Source organism: Neovison vison, chromosome 11 (assembly GCF_020171115.1).
Source record: "Neovison vison isolate M4711 chromosome 11, ASM_NN_V1, whole genome shotgun sequence".
In the NCBI taxonomy this organism is placed as follows: domain Eukaryota; kingdom Metazoa; phylum Chordata; class Mammalia; order Carnivora; family Mustelidae; genus Neogale; species Neogale vison.
The window spans coordinates 125,625,268-125,647,313 of record NC_058101.1 but is presented as its reverse complement, the minus strand read 5'-3'; the positions used below and the strand labels follow the sequence as shown (position 1 = coordinate 125,647,313).

Below are 22,046 nucleotides of genomic sequence, written 5' to 3'. Positions count from 1 at the left end.
AGAAATGAAAGTCCACTTAGGAAGGAGTTTCAATGCTCCTCACCTAAGCACAAACTGAAGCAGAGGTGGTAGTGATGAAAATAGATGGACTCTTGGAAGGATTTTTATTGTAGAAGATGGGAGAATCCAAGATAACTCTATAGTCTGAGCTGGAAGTTGAGTGCTAGTACACTTAAACACTATAGTAAATACAACCAAGACAAAAAGACTTGTGAAGAGTTTTTAATTTCTCTAAAGCAAGAAGAAAATTTTGACAAAATTTGGAACTTTTCTGTGCCACCTCTGGGTATCTTGTACCAATTTGTATCTTTGGTGCCTATCACAAACCATTACACCTAGCTGAGGTTGATTAGTCGTTTCATAATCAAGTCTGACAAAACTGGTTATTTGAAGGTAGAATGTCATTAGTTAGAACCTGATAGAAAATGGTTAACTTTGCAGGCATGGTTTCTAGCCATCTCATGCGTAAAGATTCTTTCATATGATCTAAATAAAATTATGGATCTCACTGGAGTAAAATTATGCTTTTGGAATGTGTTGATAAAATGTCTAATGACAAAATGTTATCCTGAATCTTTATTAACCAAAACAGAATCTCATGCACTTAAAATAGAAGATTGCATTTGTGTATGCAATGCATTATTTATTATTTATTCAATCAACAATGATTAGTGTACATATGGAGTCACAGACCTCTTGAAATAACTCCAAGGACTCAAGAGGCCTCAGCTCACCATGTGGTGCTTGATTGTTTTGGATTAATTATCACATTGTAGACATTAAAGCAAGAAAATCTTAGGAAGTCACATAGAACCATCTGACTTCTAATGACTGAAATGTTCTATAAACGTCAAAATCCAGTCCCTTTAAAAAATGTTTAATAAATGTAATTTTGACATATCATTGGGAAATATGCTTCTCTTTATAAAATCTTGCATAAGAGGTCCTGATAATCCAGAGTTTTCTTGGCTCCATGCTAAATCTCTGTTACAGTGATTTTCTCTTTACCCCATTTTAGCATTTTGTTAATCTCTGGTTTTACTCATTTTCAGTGCCTTACACTGTAAAATGATCTGATCTCAACACCATGCCCAATCTGGGCTACATATATTTCCATACAATTTTAATTTTCTTTCATTACTACAAGTATAAGGTTTTTAAATCCTTGAACTACTTATGAAAGACTCACTTTCTTATTAGCCAGTCCTTATTAATCTTATAAATTGGTACTGATACCTATTTAGTACATAAAATACTCACTCTCTAACTTAACAATTAACTTCAGCTGCCCAAAACGCATTACTAGATTGTGTTACAGAGATATTTGGGTCAATAGATAGCATAACTGCAAGAAACAGTGATTTCTAATTCAGCTACTAGGTACATATATTAATTTGCCCCTTCCAACACTACTTAATCCTTAACACACTACTATATAACAAATTCTGAATAAAATCCTTTCTAAAAATTCACTTTCTTTGATAGTCTATAGTTCAGGTGTCTTTTTCACATGTAGAAGTAGGGCATACATGATTTACAAAGCCAAGGGAATTGAATAAGTGATTTTTTTCCCCAATGGTTCTGATGCGACAGATCTGACAGCATCTTGATTATTTGAATAGGTCAAGTTTTGCTGTATCATTGACCTTTACAATCCAGGTTATAGCAACCTTCATTTTGCAAGAAATTCTATTAGCAAAGCATTTCCTTGCATTTGAGGAAATGTTTACAAATATCAAACTCTTTTTAGGGAGTATATGAAGAAACATAAATTAGTTATTTGGTTAAATTAATGTAATTATAACCATTATCAAAAAATTTGCTTATTTAATTCCATTGGCTTTATAAATCATGTATGCCCTACTTCTACTTGAGCTTTCCAGATCATCAAGATGCTGTCTTGTTTGATAGTACAGCCTCCTTTCTTGACTAAAGCTCTCCACAGTGTAGGGATAAAACATACCTCAATATCATAAAAGCCATCTACAAAAAGCCCACAAAGAATATCATTCTTGACAGGGAAAACTGAGAACTTTTCCCCTAAGGTCAGGAACATAGCAGAGATGTCCACTATCACTACTGCAGTTCAAGACGGTCCTAGAAGTCCTAGCCTCAGTAGTCAGTCAACAAAAAGAAATAAAAGGCATCCAAATTGGATAAAAGGAAGAAGTCAAACTCCCACTCTTCACAGATGACATGATACTTTATGTGGAAAACCCAAAAGACTCCACTTCAAAATTGCTAGAACTCATACAGCAAAGTGGCAGGATATAAAATAAATGCACAGAACTCAGTTGCATTTCTATAGACTACAATGAGACAGAAGAAAGAGAAATTAAGGAGTCAATTCCATTTATAATTATACCCCAAACAATAAGACACCTAGGAATAAACCTAACCAAAGAGGTAAAGAATCTGTACTCAGAAAACTATAGAACACTCATGAAAGAAATTGAGGAAGACCCAAAGAAATGGAAAAACTTCCATGCTCATGGATTGGAAGAACAAACGCTGCTAATATGCCTATGCTACCTAGAGCAATCTACACATTGAAAGCAATCCCAATCAAAATACCATCAACTTTTTTCCACAAAACTGGAATAAATAATCCTAAAATTGTATGGAACTGTAAAAGACCCCAAATAGTGAAAGGAATGTTGAAAAGGAAAACCAAAGCTGATGGCATCACATTTCTATTTACAAAGCTGTAATCATCAAGACAGTATGGTTTAGGTGTTATATGAAAACAATGAATCTTGGAACACTACATCAAAAAGTAATTATTTACTGTGTGGTGACTAACATAACATAATAATAATTTTTAAAAGATTGTATGGTATTGGCACAAAAACAGACACATAGATCAATGGAACAGAACAGAAAATCCAGAAATGGACACTCAACTCTCTGTCAACTATCCTTCAAGAAAGCAGGAAAGATGGAAAGAAAGAAAAAAAAAGTCTCTTCAACAAATGGTATTGGGAAAATGGGACAGCCACATGCAGAAGAATGAAACTAGACCATTTCCTTATACCAGGCACAAAAATAGTTTCAAAATGGATGAAAGACCTAAATGTGAAGCAGGAATCCATCAGAATCCTAGAGGAGAACACAGGCAGCAACATTTGTGACCTTGGCCACAGCAGCTTCTTCATAGATGCATCTCCAAAGGAAAAGGAGAAAAGGCAAAAAAGAGCTATTGGAACTTCATTAAGATAAAAAGGTTTTGCACAGCAAAGGAAACAGTAGAAAAAAACAAAAGACAACCAAGAGAATGGGAGAAGATATTTGCAAATGACATATCAGATAAAGGACCAGTATCCAAAATCTATGAAGAACTTGTCAAACTCAACATCTAAAGAACAAATAATCCAAACAAGAAATGGGCAGAAGACATGAACAGACATTTCTGCAAAGAAAACATCCAAATGGCCAACAGAAACACGTACAAGTGCTCAACGTCATTCAGCATCAGGGAAATACAAAGGAAAAGCACAATGAGATACCACCTCACACCAGTCAGAATGGCTAAAATTAACAAATCAAGAAATGACAGATGTTGGCGAGGATGTGGAGGAAGGGGAACCCTCCTACACTGTTTGTGGGAATGCAAGCTGGTACAGCCACTCTGGAAAACAGTATAGAGGTTCCTCAAAAAGTTGAAAATAGAGCTACCCTATGACCCAGCAATCGCACTACTGGGTATTTACCCTAAAGATACAAATGTAGTGATCCCAAGGGGCATGTGCACCTGAAAGTTTATAGCAGCAATGTCCACAATAGCCAAACAATGGAAAGAGCCTAGATGTCCATCAGCGGATGAATGGATAAAGACGTGGTGTATATGTATGTACAGCGGACTACTATGCAGCCATCAAAAAACGAAAATCTTGCTATTCGCAATGATGTGGATAGAACCAGAGGGTATGCTATGTGAAGTAAGTCAATCAGACAAAGACAATTATCATATGCTCTCTCTGATATGAGGAATTTGAGAGGCAGGGCAGGGGTTTGTTGGGGGAAGGGAGGGAAAAATGAACAAGATGGGACTGGGGAGGGAGACAAAACAAAAGAGACTCTTATGCTCAGGAAACAAACTGAGAGCTGCTGGAGGGAAGATGGGAGGAATTAGGTGGCTAGGTGATGGACATTGGGGAGGGTATATGCTATGACGAGTGCTGTGAATTGTGTAAGACTGATGATTCACAGACCTGTGCCCCTGAAACAAATAATACATAATATGTTAATAAAAAAAATAAAAAATAAAGCAAAATAGAAAAAAAAAAGAAAATGCAAATTTAATGAAAACAAGTTTTGTAATATTATGACCTGATAATATTAAACCTGATAAAGCAAATTCAAGGCAAAAACAGAGATTCAGTTATAATGGGGGGCAGCACAAAGTAAAGTAATATCAAAATTAATTTTGAAAAATCTATAAAATATTCAAGAGCTCTAGATAAAAATTAGTCATAAAATGTTCACAGGAAATTTTTAATTTAATTCTCTCAATCAGTGAGATGTAAAGTAGGTAAAATAAAAAGTAGAAAATAAAAATTATATACTTCATAATATTGATTTTTATCAGAAATTACTATTTTATTTTGTCACACATTTTATATGTGTCTGTTAAGATTCTTTTTTAGTTTCTTGATATAGTAAATAATATATAGTGATTAACTATTGTGAAATTAATAAACCCCACAAGACCATAATGTATTTTCTTTTCTATAAATTATTGTATGCTATTGCTAAAGTTTTGTTTAGAATAATTTTTTTTAACCTCATGGAGGGTATTAATCTGTAGTTTTCTTTTAAAAGACTTATCCTTACTCCCACCTTCCATCTTTCCCCACTACTATATGTAGCTAGTTTATTATCAAAACTCCATATTATTTTTTAGTGTGATACAAAGATACCACCTACATCCTAGTTATACCACAGACAATTGTTTAAAAAGCATACTCCTGAGCCCCGACCAAAAACCTGAGTCAGAATCTGTTGAAATAAGATCTAAGAATAAATATTTTAGAAAGCACCAGAGACATAAACACACTGAAATTTGGTCATATTTATTCTAATTTTATTTGTATATTTAATTATTATATTTGAACTGTTACAGGTTGATTTAGTAGCTTTTGAGGGCATCAATTGAGCTATTATTATAATAAAATTAATTAGTGCACTTCCAGTTTCTTCTACCTTGCCTTCACATCCTCTCCTACATTTTGTATCTTAGAATAATATCTATATTAAAAGAGTTATAATATTTGCATTCTGAACTCTAATCATAGTTTTTATATTTTGTAGAGTTGTTTCTGTATTTAAAAGAATTTCACATCATACAATTAGGTCTTGCTTTTATACCCAATCTGACAATCTCTGCCTTTTAAATTGGAGTCTTTAGATTATTTACTTTTAACATGACTGCTGATGAGATTAGATGGAAGTTAATTTGCTATTTTTTTTGTATTTTTCCCATATGGTTTTGTTTCTCTTTTCTAAATTTGTCACGTTTTGGATTCTTGAGTATTCTTGTGAATCCATATTACCTCCTTTGTTGGATTATTATCTATAACTTTTGGAAAATTTTCAGCCATTACATCAACTAAGTCTTTTCTCCATTCTTTTGCTGACTTCAGTTACACAGATATAAGGCTGCCTGAAGTTGTCCCACTCATCACTGATGTTCTTTACATGACTATAAGTTCCTTTTTTCTTTTTGTGTTTCCTTTTGGATAATTTCTATTGTTATGTTTTCAAGCTCACTATTTTCTGCTGCAGTTCTTAACTGGCCTTCTATTATCTCAGACATTGTAATTTTCATCTCCAGAAATTTGGTTTGGATAATTTTTTATACTTTCACATCTTTAAACAAAAATATTGAATATATCCAATAGTTATAAGTGTTTTGATGTCTTTATCTGCTGATTCTAATATATATGTTGTTTCTGAGTCAGTCTAGTTTGATTTATTTTTCGTCTTATTAGGGGTCATATATCTTTGCTTTTTATATGCCTGGTAATCTTTTTTTTTTTTTTTTAAAGATTGTATTTATTTATTTGACAGACAGAGATCACAAGTTAGGCAGAGAGGCAGGCAGAGAGAGAGGGAAAAGCAGGGTCCCTGCTGAGCAGAGAGATCGATGAGGGGCTCGATCCCAGGATCCTAGGATCATGACCTGAGCTGAAGGCAAAGGCTTTAAACCACTGAGCCACCCAGGCACCCCATATGACTGACAATCTTGATCAGAAGAAAGAATTTCTTTGTTTTGCCCTGTGGAGTCCTGTATACATTTTGTATAGCTATAAACATTTTTGAGCTGCATTTTTAATACAGTTAAGCTATTTGGAAATGCTTTGTTCCTTTCAGGTTTTGCTTTTAAGATTTCTTGAGAAGACCCAGAGAAGAATTTTGTTAATGATTTCTCATTACTGAGGCAAGAACATTCTGGTACTCTACACAATGCCCAGTGAATTACAAGGTTTTTCAGTGTAGCTAGTGGGTGTTCTCTGGATACTATACTTTAGTACTTCAAGGTAATTTTTTTTCAATCATGGATATTTTCTTAACGTACAGGTAGCTCCATACTTTGATAAATACTCAAAAGGAAACCCTCTGTGGGTCTCTGTAGGTCTTTTCTGTGACATTTTCTTCTTTCTTATACTCTGACCTGCAAATTCTGTCCTCCTTTTTCTCCTCTAACTTTATTTCCTGAATTCAAAGATTCTGCTGGATTCTATATGTGTTCCCTTCCTATATGCTGAAACCTGGGGATTTTCTAAGGACAGAAATCAGGGACAATTCTAGTTCTAATCTTAAGGTTTTCTCCCCTATCTCTCAGGGATTATTAACTAACATGTAGGGTAAACAATTGAAATCATATAGAATATATTTTCTGATAACTAAGGTATTATATTAGAAGTCAACAGTAATAATATGTCTAGGAAAGTTCCAAATATTTGAAAATTAACACACTCCCTCGGATCCATAGGTCTAGAAGAAATCACAAAAGAAAATAGAAAATAATTTAACTGAATAACAGCAAAACTACTACATACCAAAATTTAGAAGGGGAATATTGCTAAAAGGGAATTAAAGGTAAATTTATATATGTAAAAATTTATTAAAAATAAGACACAACATAGTTAATTTAAGTTTTGGTTTTGAGAAGGTACAAAAATTTCCAGTTAAAGCCAAAGCAAATAGAAATAATAAAATAATGGCATGTATCAAAAAAAATAGAAACATGAAAAAATAGAAAAAAGTATCAAAGCCAAAGGTTAGATTTTTGAAGATTAATAAAATTAGTAAAACTTTGGCAGAAATAATCAAGGAGAAGGAAGAGAGAAACCTAATTATCAAAATGAAGAATTAAAGAAAGGATGTCAATATATAGCTAACAGAAATTAAAAGGTTAAGGGAATATGACAGTCAGTTCAATGTAAGAAAATTCAATAGCTTAGATGAAAGGAATAAATTCCTTGAAAGATATATACTAAAACCAATCAAAGAAAAAAATAAAAGTATAGTCCAGTATTTACTACAGACATTGAATTTGAAATTTAAGGAAAGGAAAATCTTCTCACAATGAGAACTCTAAGACTAAATGACTTCATTGGTGAATTCTTTTTTTTTTTCCCAATTTATTTATTTTCAGAAAAACATTATTCATTATTTTTTCACCACACCCAGTGCTCCATGCAAGCCGTGCCCTCTCCAATACCCACCACCCGGTATCCCAACCTCCCACCCCCCCCCCCGCTACTTCAAACCCCTCAGATTGTTTTTCAGAGTCCATTCTCTCATGGTTCACCTCCCCTTCCAATTTACCCAAATTCCCTACTCCTCTCTAACGCCCCTTTGTCCTCCATGCTATTTGTTATGCTCCACAAATAAGTGAAACCATATGATAATTGACTCTCTCTGCTTGACTTATTTCACTCAGCATAATCTCTTCCAGTCCCGTCCATGTTGCTACAAAAGTTGGGTATTCATCCTTTCTGATGGAGGCATAATACTCCATAGTGTATATGGACCACATCTTCCTTATCCATTCATCTGTTGAAGGGCATCTTGGTTCTTTCCATAGTTTGGCGACTGTGGCCATTGCTGCTATAAACATTGGGGTACAGATGGCCCTTCTTTTCACGACATCTGTGTCTTTGGGGTAATTCTATCAAAAAGTTAAGAAAGAACTAATATGAACTCCTTCATAAAAAAGAGGAGAAGGAAACACTAACCAAAATGTTTTATAAGGCCTTAATACTTAAGACCTTAATACTGATATGCAACCTTGACAGAGTTCACAAGAAAATGGTTATATGGACTAATATTCCTTATGAACATAGGTGTAAAAATCTTCAACCCCGTATTAGCAAAGTGGTTTGAAGAATACATTAAAAAAATAATACATCAAACTCATGTGAGAGTTATATCAGGAATGTAATGTTGGTTTTTCATTAAATATAATATAGACACACACACACACACACACACAATTTAGAAAGACCCACTACAGTTCAATAAAAAACAACAGCAGCAAAGACTATTAAATCCAATTTTACATAATGGCAATTGATGTAAACAGACACTTCTATAAAGAAGATATATGAATGATGAATATGTATATCAAGAAGTGATCAACATCATTAGTTAACAGAGAAATGCTAATCAAAACCACGATAGGAGGGGGCACTTGGGTGGCTCAGTGGGTTAAAGGCTCTGCCTTCGGCTCGGGTCATGATCCCAGAGTCCTGGGATCGAGCCCCACATCGGGCTCTCTGCTCCGCAGGGAGCCTGCTTCCTCCTCTGTCTCTCTCTGCCTGCCGCTTGTGATTTCTCTCTCTCTGTCAAATAAATAAAATCTTTAAAAAAAAAAAAAAAACATGATAGGATTTCTACTGCAATGGAAAAAATTAAAAACAGTAACATTTGTAACCAAATGGTACAAAGTGTGAAACAACTTGTATCTCTCGGACATCTTAAGTGGAAGAGTAACCATTTGGGAAATGCATTGGCTCTTTCTCATAAAGTTCACTATATACCTATTTTATAACCTAGTAATTCAACTACTTTTCTACTTTCTTAAGCAACATAAAAAATATCTCTACAAAAGGACTTAGGAAAGAATATTTATAGCAAGTTTAATCATAAAAGCCAAAAACTTGAAATAATCCAAACATAGATCAAGAGAATGGGTAAATAAATTGTGCTGTACTCACACAAATGAATGTGACCCAGCAATAAAATCTGAATGAATAAATGTACATGCACCAACCTGGATGAATCTCCAAATCATTGTTTTATGCAAAGGATGCCAGATACAAAACAATACATATTCTGTGGCTCCAAGTGTACGAAATTGAAGGAGAGACAAAATTAATCAACGGCAACAAAAATCAGCATAATAGTTGCTATGAGGGTGGGGTGGAGATTGACTGAAAGAGGACATGAAGTTGATGAAAAGTCTACCTCTTGACTGAGGTAAATAATCACATATGCGTATACCCTTGTGAAAACTCATAGAATTATATATAAATCTGTGCATATAACTGTAAATTTTATTTTATTTTTTTTAAGATTTTATGTATTTATTTGACAGAGAGAAATCACAAGTAGATGGAGAGGCAGGCAGAGAGAGAGAGAGGGAAGCAGGCTCCCTGCTGAGCAGAGAGCCCGATGCGGGACTCGATCCCAGGACCCCGAGATCATGACCTGAGCCGAAGGCATTAGCTCAACCCACTGAGCCACCCAGGCGCCCCTGTAAATTTTATTTTAATTAAAATATAAAATAGAAGGGGATTGGCTCTGAGTTCTGGGGCTGATTGAGGTTTCAGCAAGGCTACAGAAATTCAGGGAATCTTCCAGTGAGTTGGCGGTACCCATGCGATCGACAGAATGCAGACCAGCGAGAATACTGGGGGACTTCTGACCCATTTCTTTAGAATGTTGCTGCCCTTTCCCCTCCATGCTTAGTTTCCCCTCCATGTCTCCCTCTCCTCACAGGGGAAAAAAACAAAAATGACATCAACAACAAACGTTTGGTAGAGCACTCCCTCACATACATCTACCTCAACCCTAGCTGGTAAAAATCAGGAAACAATCAGCACAAGGAATTACTATTTTAATACACTTTAGGTAATTATTTACTGAATGAACTCCCAGCTATTGAAACAATCAATAATTAAATTAAAATGTTTCCTTTTAGAGAGTTACGAGAGCTTGCAGGTGATTTTAATTAAAGAGTTAGTGTTGGTCTCCTAAATTTATAAAATCCATGTAAGGAGATGCCTATCTAAGATTTTCCATCTTGCTCCAGAATTGTCATTCAGCATTAAAGAACCAGTGGTGCAGCCACTACTTGGCTCCTCCCTGCCTCTCATTTCAGCATTCCTGGTTCCTGATTTGATCCAGTCCCCACCCAGATGCTGTCACTTGGTTCCATGACCCCTTTAAGATACTGCTCCCTTAGACTTGGCTGTTGTCTCACTTCAGCTTCCTCACTTCAGCTCTAAGCCTTGGCTGCTATAGATTCACCTGTGGGCCTCTCATGCATTATGGAATATATTATCTGCTCCTGGGAACCCACTTGCATCGTGTGTCCTTCCAGCCAGTCTCTGGCAGTAGAAAACAGAACTGGGGAGGAAGGTGATAGGAGAAAAAAACTGTGGGAAGGACACAGGCTTGGGACTAAAACAACCTGTTTAAGAAATGCTCTTAAGGGGTGCCTGGGTGGCTCAGCATCTGCCTTTGGCTCAGATCATGGTACCAGGGTCCTGGGATGGAGCCCCGCATCGGACTCCCTGTTCAGCAGGAAGCCTGCTTCTCCCTCTCCTGCTCCCCCTGCTTGTGCTGTCTCTCTCTCTCTGTCAAATAAATAAAATCTTAAAAAAAAAAAAAAAGAGGGGGTGCCTGAGTGGCTCAGTGGTTTAGGCCTCTGCCTTCGGCTCAGGTTATGATCTCAGGGTCCTGGGATCGAGCCCCACATCGGGCTCTTTGCTCAGCAGGGAGCCTGCTTCCCCCTCTCTCTTTGCCTGCCTCTCTGCCTACTTGTGATCTCTCTCTATCAAATAAATAAATGAAAATCTTTAAAAAAAATGATGCTAATTTGTTTAATACCATGAGTTCTCTGCAAGGGTGACATAATTGCACAGTCATGCAGCTATCTTTAAGAAGGTGCTGTGGGCGAACTGCACTTTTTAAGGCATGGTGAATATGTATCGGTACAAATGAGTAACAGGAGTAGCAAAACTGCTCAAAGTATGTGCTCAACGGTGTTTTGCATAGAAGTAGCACCACATCATAATATTGACCGTTCCAAAATACCATCCATACTCCCTAATTATATCCACTAAAATAATTGCTGTTGGGACCTGTTGTTGTTGTTGTTGTTGAAGTATAACACTCATGACTTTAATCATCTGTTTCATGCTGTCTTTGAATATAATGACAAAAAATATTCACTTGTTATTTTTTCCTTTCTTTTTTTGTGTGAAGATAATGCAGCATTTTTTAACTTTAATGTGATACCATGTGCCTATCATAATCTGCTGTGTGCTTGTTGGCAAGTAATGTGTTAAAGTGGTAAAACTTGGCAATGCTTTACAAAGGAGAGTAGATTTAGAGTTAGACGTTTTCATTTACTTCTATTCAGTGACGTATTCATGGACTAACAAGAAAGAGTTGAGGTTACAAATAACTTGTGAACTATCTAACCCACAGTCCATCTTCCCTATAACCTCACCCATATCTAGGAAAACCTGTAAAGTCTGTGGACATCGGACTGATGTACCACTGCGGAAAAAAGGTCAATGATCTAACAAGTGTCTTTTATAAATCCTCACAAATCAATCTTTATACATTCATATTTTATCCCTTATCAACTTGAAAACTATAGATTATATTCATCCTGAGGCATCATTTCCTTTGCTCATCCTAGGATGTTAATCCAGAATTTATATTCTGTGATTTTTAGATCATTAGGTCCTTTTATAAAAGATTTAATTTATTTGAGAGAGAGAGTGAGATGCAAGCAGCAGGTGGGGGAAGAAGAGGGAGAGGGAGAAGCAGACTCTTCTCAGCAGGAAGCCTGATGTGGGACTTTATCTCAGGGCCCTGGGATCATGACCTAAACCGAAGGTAGACGCTTTACTGACTGAGCCACCCAGGTACCCCTTGATCATTAAGTCTTGATATAATTACTTCTTCCTCCATTCCAATCAACCTATGATGGGGGAAGAAATTCTTTCCTTATGGTTTACTCCTCAGTCCATCTGTCCTAATGGGCCAGTTTTTTTTTTTTTTTTAAGGATTTTATTTATTTATTTGACAGAGAGAAATCACAAGTAGATGGAGAGGCAGGCAGAGAGAGAGAGGGAAGCAGGCTCCCCGCTGAGCAGAGAGCCCGATGTGGGACTCGATCCCAGGACCCTGAGATCATGACCTGAGCCGAAGGCAGCGGCTTAACCCACTGAGCCACCCAGGCGCCCCTAATGGGCCAGTTTTAAAGAGTATCTTGAACACACTGGCCTTGAAACCAGAAAAGGGAAAAAAAAAAAAAAAAGGATAAGTGAACCTGCATCATTGTAAACTGAAAACTCCAAAAAAGCACTCAGAAGGAGAGGATTGGGCTGAAACCAGAAATTACACCATTTGGGCAAATCTCAAGATTGTCAAATTGTCTGAAAGCAATTAGAGAACATATTCTCCCTTACATGTTCTCCCTGTATCTTAGGGGATAGAAACCTAAGAACTGAGAGTGGTTTGCATTTCCCCATTGCATTTGCATTTGCTCCCCTGCCAGCAAGAGTAGAGTTATAGTCCACAGATGGGAGATATTCACATGAATTTTGAAAAGCAAAAGAGAAGCAAAAGGCATTGTTTAGTCTATGGCAGGGGAAGTGGGCAGGAGCCCATTATGGGCTTAGCAGGAGGCAAGAAGATTTTTTCGGTCAAAATCTAGTTGACACATATTATATTAGTTTCGGATGTACAATACAGTGTTTGGACAAGTCCATAGGTTCTTCTGTGTTCACCACAAGTGTAGTTACTATTTGCCACCATACAAAGTGATTACAAAACCATTGACCATATTCCCTGAACTCTACTTTTTATCTCCTTGACTTATTCATTCCATAACTGGAAGCCTGTACCTCCCATTCCCCTTCACCCATTTTGCCCATGTCCCACCATCCTCCACTCTGGCAACCATCAGTTTGTTCTCTGTATTTATGAGCTTGCTCCTGCTTTTTCTGTTCTATTTCTTAGATTCCCTTTACAAGTAAAATAATATGGTATTTGTCTTCCTCTGTCTGAACTTATTTCACTAGGCATCATACCCGTCCATATTGGGTCCGTCCATGTTATCACATATGGCAAAACCTCATTATTTGTTATGGCTGAGTAATATTCCACTATGTGCATTTGTGTTGTGTGTCCATTAATCTATCAATAGACATTAAGAGACAATGAGATTTTAACAGATAAACCTGTACTCTTTCCTGTGCATCGTCCACTCTCTGTTGTAGGCATTCGTAGTGGTTTCATGTAATCTTGTATTTCCTGATTTCTTCAATGCCAGTGGCAGCTTTTCCTTACCTTCACTTCTCCAGTTCTTTGAGTGATTTTGCAAGATTTTAATTTCCTGTATTAAATGAATTTTTGCTGGACATACCTAGCATGGCTTCTTTTTAGTTATCTGAATCATGACTAGTAGAGTGTACTAGCCTTTCCATGCTTCCCTTGTGCAAGGGTCTAGAAAATTTTGAGTGAACCCAAAATGGAATATATGTATAGAGCCCTTTCCAATTATGCAAGTGTCTATACTTAAGGCCTTCAGTAAAAACTTTAATCCTGAACAAATGCATATCTTTTCTTGATGCCTGGATAGCTAAAACCTGACTTTCCTACAAGTTGCATAACAAAACTAGGACAAGTTTATGGTTTACGATCTTACAGATCTACCTCAAATCTTGGCTTTAATATTTACTTGACTTATTGACTCAGTTTCATTAATGGATATTTATTTATCACTAATTGGTGCCAGAAGCCACAAGTACCTGCACTACCACAATGATTAAAAGAACCCCTGTCCCCCTCCCTCATATGCTTAAAATCTAGCAGCAAAGATTATAGAAAGAGAATTTGCAAGGGATAGAACATATCAGTAGAGTCAGGTACTAAGGAGTCTTCCAAATCACAGAAAGATTTTGACTTTACCATAAGAATGATGAGGAGACATTGAAGAGTTTTCATCAGAAGAGTGATTTGATAAAATTTTAGTTTTTGAAAAATCACTCTGGCAAGTGGGTAAAAGGTGAATTGGATAGGAAGATGACTGGATGTAGAGAGACAAATCAGGAAGCTGCAACATTAAACCAGATGAGAGAGTACAGGTCTGGGAAGATAATCACAGCCTGAACCATGGTGGGGAGCATAAAGAGGAAGAAAAATGAACTGATTCAAGCAACATCCAGGAATGGGAACAAAATGTGGGAATTGGACATGGTGATAAAGAGACACAAGAATGAAGGGTGACTCCAAAGTGTAAGGCTTTAGGGAACTAGATGAATAGAAGCATCATGATTAGAAAAGAAATACAGGAAAACAAAGTAGAGGTGAAGCGGGGTGTGGATCAAAATGGCAGGTTCTGTTTTTGACATGTTGGATTTAATCTGCTGACCATGCAGACATGTCAGGTCAGCTGATGGAAATAGGTTTGAAGTTTAGAAAAAAGTTCTGGTCTTAAAGATTCAAACACTGTCAAAATACGGATTGTAGTTGCAGCCACAGGAGTGAGTACATTGACTCACATTCATGTGCAGAGGAAAGAGAGCTAAACTGTTTAGGAGTTATCATCATTATTACTTTTTTTTTAATTATGTTAAACCTTACTATTTCATCTTGGACAGAAAGTCTGAGATAAAATATCACAATTTTTCTCTAATTTCCTGCATTTTTTTATTTGAACAGATAAAATCAGAGTTAACAGAACTAATTAGATCACATATGTTAATTAGATCATTAATTGGATTCTAATAATATACTACTACAACTGTGATACAGTAACATACACATTTCCTACAGGGTAAGAATTCCCCAAGAGGAAAAGAAAACCCTTTTAATCACAATTATCTATTAACATCCTAAGCAAAGAAACTGCTGTTTACAGGACAAAGAGCTTCTTCTTGGATAGTTACATTAAGTCCAACAGAAAAATCAATTTGTCCATTGCATGATATATTACATACATATTATTTTTTGTTTATTTCTTAGTCTTTCACTGTTTTCATTCTTTTCAGTATTCCACTGAAGTCCATGTCAAGTCCACATCAAAAGCTTTACTTCTTCACTGGAAATAATTCAACAAGAGCCATGGTATAAATTTTAAATATATCCATAAAATAAAACTCTCCAGTTTATAAAGTTAATGTGTGTAACTAAACATAATATTCATATTGAAGCTTTTTAAAATTTAAGAAATCTATTCACAAATTCAGTCATACTGACAAAATGTGATTACAATAAAATTTCTTTAACAGCATCCAAAGAAGTACAAATATTTTAACAGCTCAGTGAGCTTTCATAAACATACTAGGGTTTTAAGCATCTTTGGCAGGTGCTATTGAAATAAAAATTATGTTCACAAAATTATTCAGTGAAATATACTCTAACATCTACACTCCATTATTTATAGGTAAAATTTTATTATGTATATATTCATAAGTTATCCAAAATACATAGCTAGGTATCTTGAGGAAGATAATTTTTGTTTAACTTGGTCCAAATAGTACGTTTTCAATGCCTTTAATATTTCTTACTAGGTGGTTTCATTTTGATGAAATTATATTGTTTTATTAATTCTGAATGGGTCCATGGAAGATGAATTTCAAAAAATAACACTGCAGTGTTCTGTAAACACATTAGAACTATGTATCTGTGCTAAAACTATTTACAAATAACCATAAAATGTTGCAAAACGCCACAAAAATTATTTCCTAATCTGAATTAATTTTTAGTGGAGACAAACTCAGTTCCAACATAGAAATAATAGATGTTCAAAAAGATAAAACAATTAGAAGTGATTAAAAGTTTTGTGTTGTATGCTTATCTGCTTGTAAATAGCATCTATATAAAGCAGCACAACTTGAATGAGAAGCTGAATGATGGTTTACATTTCTATAATTCTGAAATGTTCATCCTTCCCTTCCTAGTTGAAGAAAGTTTTCACTAAATGTGCATTTGGTTTTAAGAACAACAGGCTAACTGAGTGTTAAAAGAGTTCCCCTATCACTGGCCCAAATACTAATTACATAGCGAATTTCAGCTTATTTCCTGAAAGTTGTTCAAATAGTTGAACGACTGTAGTTCAATGCTCCCTGAAGGATTAGTGCGTAGGAAGAATAATTCTTAAAAAAAAAAAAAAATACAATAAAGAAGAGCCTGCGGCAACCTAGGGAAAGTGGTCTTGGGTGGTCTTTCCATCAGATGAGGGGACAGTGAACAGCGCATCACCCCTTAACCCCGTCAACACCCTAATATGATTTGAAAGACAAATTATTCAGCCACAACTTTTTAGCAATGCTAATAATCCCAATGCTAATAATCCCAACTTCATTCAGGGAAACAGTCAAAAGCGTTTGCCTCTGCTTTTACCCAGACTTTGACCCACCATCCAAGCAATTTAGGCAAAACGTGTCTTGTATCTTTGAATATCAGTATCTTTACCCAGGCGCTGCCAACCAGATTTCCATAAATTCCACTGCAGAGGCTTCCATTCTGATTCTCCTTTTCTTCCTTAGCGTGGGAAATCAGGGTGCACCCGAGAGCCCTCCTCAACCAGATTTATAGCTCTGGGCAGAACTCATCTACAGATTTTCACATCAGAGCTTCCTTAAACGTTGGTAGCCTCCGTGAAAGAGTCATGGGGGCCAATGTTCTTTTTCACTTCCAGATTCTTTTTAGTCTTGCATGTCACGGACACCTCAGAGTGGATGGCATCCAGCCTCTGCTCACAGCGGAAGGCTGCAAGGAAAGCCTTTCTATAGTTGCTGTTCATCCAGCCATAGAGGAGGGGGTTGGCAAAGGTGGAGCACATGGCAATGATGTGGAACACGGTGAAGATGAGCTTGTACTCCTTCAGGTCAAGGACTTGGTTGTCAATGTCCACAGCAAGCTGGAACGCGTGGAGAGGCAACCAGCTGACCGCAAACACCACGACCACACACACCAGCATCTTGGTGGTTTTCTGCCTTCGCTGGTGGTAGTGATCATTGGCAGCTCCAGGGCTCACGTGGTTCTTAAGTTTACTCCAGATACGAGTGTAGGAGAAGGAGATGATGCCCAGAGGCAAAAGATACAGGATTAACAAGGAAGAAAGACTGTAGACCGTGCCATAGATGTTCTTCTCCTCGCCGGGCCACTTCTCTGTACAGACCATGATCTCAAAGTCGGGAATAATTTCAATCAGTGAATACTCACGGAAGATGGCCAGGGGGCTGGCCAGCAGGGCGCTGATGCCCCAGGCCAGGCCGATAATCAGGAAGCTAATTCTCTTGGAGATCTTGCTCTCCAGGTGGTAGACAATGCAACGGTGTCGGTCCAGGGCAATTACTGTCAAGGTGATGGTGGACACTTGTACAGCCAGGCCCTGGGCGTAGGGTACCAGGTGGCATAGGACGAGACCCATTTTCCACTCCCCCATTAAGGTGTAGGTCAGAGTGAAAGGCAAGCACAGGGTGTTTACCAGAAGATCTGCCACCGCCAGATTGGCAATGAAAAAGTTGGTTACGGTGCGCATGCTCTTGAATTTGATCACCACGTGAATCACCAGAGAGTTTCCAATGACCCCAAGCAAGATGATGGAGCAGTAGGCTAATATGAGGATAATCCGTACCTCAATCAGCATGGTGCTGTCTATCAGCTCTGGCTCAGGGTCGTGGGCCAGCTCACCTCTGGGAGTGGTTTGCCTTGGATGATACTTCTCTACCTTCATTTCTTCCACTGTCTGGTTCTCATCAGCCTCTGCACCTACTGGGCCCATTTTCAGCTACCAGAAAAAGAATCTATAACTAAAAAAAAAAATGTAGAAGATATATGGAACAAGGAAAATACACATCACAAATGGACTGGCTTCATTTTGCTGAGGCTCAAAATGCCTGTCCCCTGATCCCTAAAATTTCACAGAGTATATACCATTTTAAGAAAGCAGGCCCAATAATAAGTCTATTCACAAATATTGATGTGTTAAACCAGGTCCCTGAAACATGTATTACCAGTGGTAAAATGTAATACCTCTAGTATAGACATAATTTCACGAATGCTATCAAATGGATTCAACCTATTTTAAGTGGGATGAATGTTAGAAACTTTATCAATTAATTTTATAACTCTGACAAATTCATCAAATTTCTGACATGGAAAATGGCCTTCAATATCTTGACTGCTTTAAATGTATAAACATAGCAACAAATTACACAGAAAAGAGAAGATTATTAAAACACTTTGCATGGTGCCTGGACTTCGGGAGTATAATGTATTTAAGATAAACTGAGCAGATTCCACTCCATAACCATGACTTCTAGTGTTTGGATTAGTGTTAAAAATAGGTAGACTGTATAAAATAGTTGCATTTTTTTTAATAGTTGCAGTTTTTGATGATTTGGAATCAACTTCCTACTGACATACAGCAGAATCCCACCCAGGATCTACGGAGAAAATTTGTTCAAATCTTAAGTATAATCTCTCTCTAACCTCTAAATACCAAAGTTTTCACACTTCTCTTCCCCGGTTGCACCCCACCCAAAGCTTTTCCTTCTGCATGCCCTACTTCAGTCAATGCTATCTCCATGGATTACACCAGGTACAGTTAAAAAGCAGGCAACTATTCTAGGCTTTGTCAACTCTTTTAGCCCCCATATATAAGAAAGCCCTCAGACTGATCTGGTATACCTCTCTCAATACTCCTCATCATTTCTACCACATTGACTTTGTACTTCTCAGCTTCTTACCACTGTTACTCTAATACTCTTCTGACTTATCTCACTTCCTCTTCTCCTACTTTCATTCATTCATTCATTCATTCATTCTTAACAATAATAATTGTGCATCTGCAAAATGCCAGGCCTGGACCCACCCTTGTGATGCTTGCATTTACTCTAACATGCATTCAGCTAGCATTTGAAAACCTATGTCAGGGGGCACCTGGGTGGCTCAGTGGGTTAAGCCTCTGCCTTCAGCTCAGGTCATGATCTCAGGGTCCTGGGATCGAGTCCCACATCAGGCTCTCTGCTCGTCAGGCAGCCTGCTTCCTCCTCTCTCTCTCTCTCTCTCTCTCTCTCTCTGCTTGCCTCTCTGCCTACTTGTGATCTCTCTATGTCAAATAAATAAAATCCTTAAAAAAAAAAAAAAAAGAAAAAGAAAACCTATGTCAGGAACCAGGATTTGTGCTGGGGGGAATGACAAGAGGACAGCATCTCCACTCTCAGGGTCCTACCTTTGACAAGAAAGAGCCTACTCTGACATGAAAAGTGTTCTGAAATTCAAATGTGATCATATCATTTCCCCCATGTCTCCAGATTGCTTAAAACAATATAACATATTGGTTACTAATGTGAAATTCTCTTTTCAAGCTTGTAAAAACATCCAGAGCCCAACATCATAGTAAGTTTTGAATGTAGTCATAATGACAAAAGGCTGCCACCATTAATTCAGAACTTCTTTTAAATAAATTTGGTTTTTACTAATCATAATGACATCTACCTACTTTGGCAGGTGAGTCATATTTATTCAGCCCACAGACAACGCCTGGGTGGGCTTCCAGCCTCCACTCCTTACCCTTCCTCTGGAGGGTTAACTCTTGCAGACTGTATTTTCAGGCTCCCACGTCATTGGGATGCTGGCTGAGTATGATCACAGGAGGCACTGGCAGATATTTAGAGGACAGAAGAAGGGAGAAGCCCCTGTCTTCTCCTCTGTCCCTCTCTCCGCTGGGCAGTGCTTCAGTAGCCCCTCTGTGCCTCTGGTTCCCACAGGATTAGTCCATAGTGATTCTATTTCCCGTGGATGGCCCTGGTCCCTTGGCTTTGGTCACACCACCTACTCTGCGTCCCTCTGGCTGGGGATAATAATGACTCTTTGCTCGTGCTAATCCTTGAGTGGCTTCAATAGCCTCTGTTTGGCTTATCACTCGTGGAATCAATTATCTGCATTTAATTTCCCCTCCCTCACATTCTCGAACAGGTTCTGTTTTGCATGATCTGCTGTTACCATGCATACATGATGTCATTAATTTCTCTCCCACTAATGGTTCTTCACGTGTATGTTGATACCACTGGCCTATAAAAGATAAACCCAACTCCATTATATGACATTCAGCGCTTTTTCTTGAATGAATTCCTGCCTATCTTCTGGCTTCATCCCTCCTGACATATAAAATGCATATGTTATGCTTTACTCATACTAAACTGTTTCCAATTCCAGCAATGCATCAGCTTTTCTCATGCCTCTCTACTTTCTCCATTCTGAACTGGGAAGCCTCTCAGTTACCCCAGAAATCTGTGTCCACTTCTAATACTGCAAGAAGCATAAGCCATAATGCAATTACTTCCTTACCTAGCCATCTCTTTCAGGACAGAAACTGGATCTTTTCCATCCATTGTTTAATCCTTAGCACACTACCTAACACATTGATGGTACTCAATAATTTGGTAAAATAAACGTGAAGGTAAAGGAAAGCATAATTTTACCAAACACTTGAAGTCAACAAAATTCAAAGTAATAATTCTTTTCCTTTCCTTAAGATAATTGCTTATACGGAATCCCTTTGCTTTGATATGACATTCTCATGCTTATTTTCTGGTTCTCACTCAGGTAACCACCCCTGCAAGACTTGTTCCAGGTCCCTCTTAAATCAGTCTCTGATTAGAGCATTAAAAAGTTCCAGTCAGCATACACCATAAGGAAACTTCCTATCTCAGGGGCCTCTCTCTCTCTCTCTCTCTCTCACACACACACACACCCTTTTGGAGTCTTACTGCAGAGAGAGAGAGAGAGAGAGAGAGAGAGATATTTCTATATACTCATATATATTTGCTTCATTGACATGTTCTAGTCCTGTCTGCATAAATTTCAAATAATGTGTTCCTAGACCCTCTTTTGTATTTGCCTCCATTCTCTAGAAATTAGGGGGGAAAAAAGTGAAACTCATTATCTAAATCTTCAAGTGTGTATTTGGTAGGCTGCACCACTTCCCTGAACCTAAAGGAGACTACAGAGCACAATTAGTCAATCCTGACAACTCATCAACAGGAATAGCAAGACTCCATGAGGTCTGAGTTTGAGGTTTGCCATGAGCTAAATTGAGAGTAAGCCTGAGAGAGAATAATATTAGTTTATTGACTTATTTTGGTTTTTCTTTTCAGTTCCATTTTCTTTATTTCAGAGCCCTTTACTTAAAGCTTCTCTAAAGAAATGGTTATTGATCTACAGGCAATTTGCATATGGGCACTAATCACTGTTTTCAAGCACACATCTGGCTTTCAGCCAGGTCAGAGCACTCCCACAAATGTATCATTTTAGGGTTGGGCTTCCAGAAAAGTGGAAGAGGAGAAAGGAGTCCATAGAGGGAGCTCACTGATTCAAAACTCAAAAGCACAACAATTAAAAGATGAGTCGATGAGGGAAAAAACACTTTATTTGAAACAAGGCAATGGAAAGCATTCACTTGGGTCAAATCATTTTAGAACTGTGAATGGTAGAGTTTTCTTGAATAACTGAATCTTCACAGTTTCTGTTGCAGAAATATTTCTTTGTAGGATAGGAAAATGAGTTAAGGCTTTTTTTTTTTTTTTCTTTATTTGCGGGGCTTTTTGCATCAGTACTTTTATTACCACAGGTGGCATAATAAAACTTAACACCTTGTCAATCACAAAACCTTCCAGGAGTGTTTCTCAGGCAAAAAGGTCCCAGGAGTCCTGCCTTACAGCCCATACTTGTTAGTCCTAGAGAGAGGGGAATGGAATCCAAGAATGCTACATACAAGACAT

General features: G+C 37.4%; 1 protein-coding gene across 1 annotated transcript; it reads right to left on the bottom strand.

Moving 5' to 3' along the window:
• Positions 1–15,089: 15,089 nt before the first annotated feature.
• Positions 15,090–18,043, bottom strand: NPY2R (neuropeptide Y receptor Y2). Its single transcript, XM_044226168.1, has one exon. The coding sequence runs from the start codon at positions 18,041–18,043 to the stop codon at positions 16,895–16,897; it is 1,149 nt and encodes a 382-aa protein (XP_044082103.1). The 3' UTR covers positions 15,090–16,894.
• Between the last annotated feature and the right edge of the window lie 4,003 nt (positions 18,044–22,046).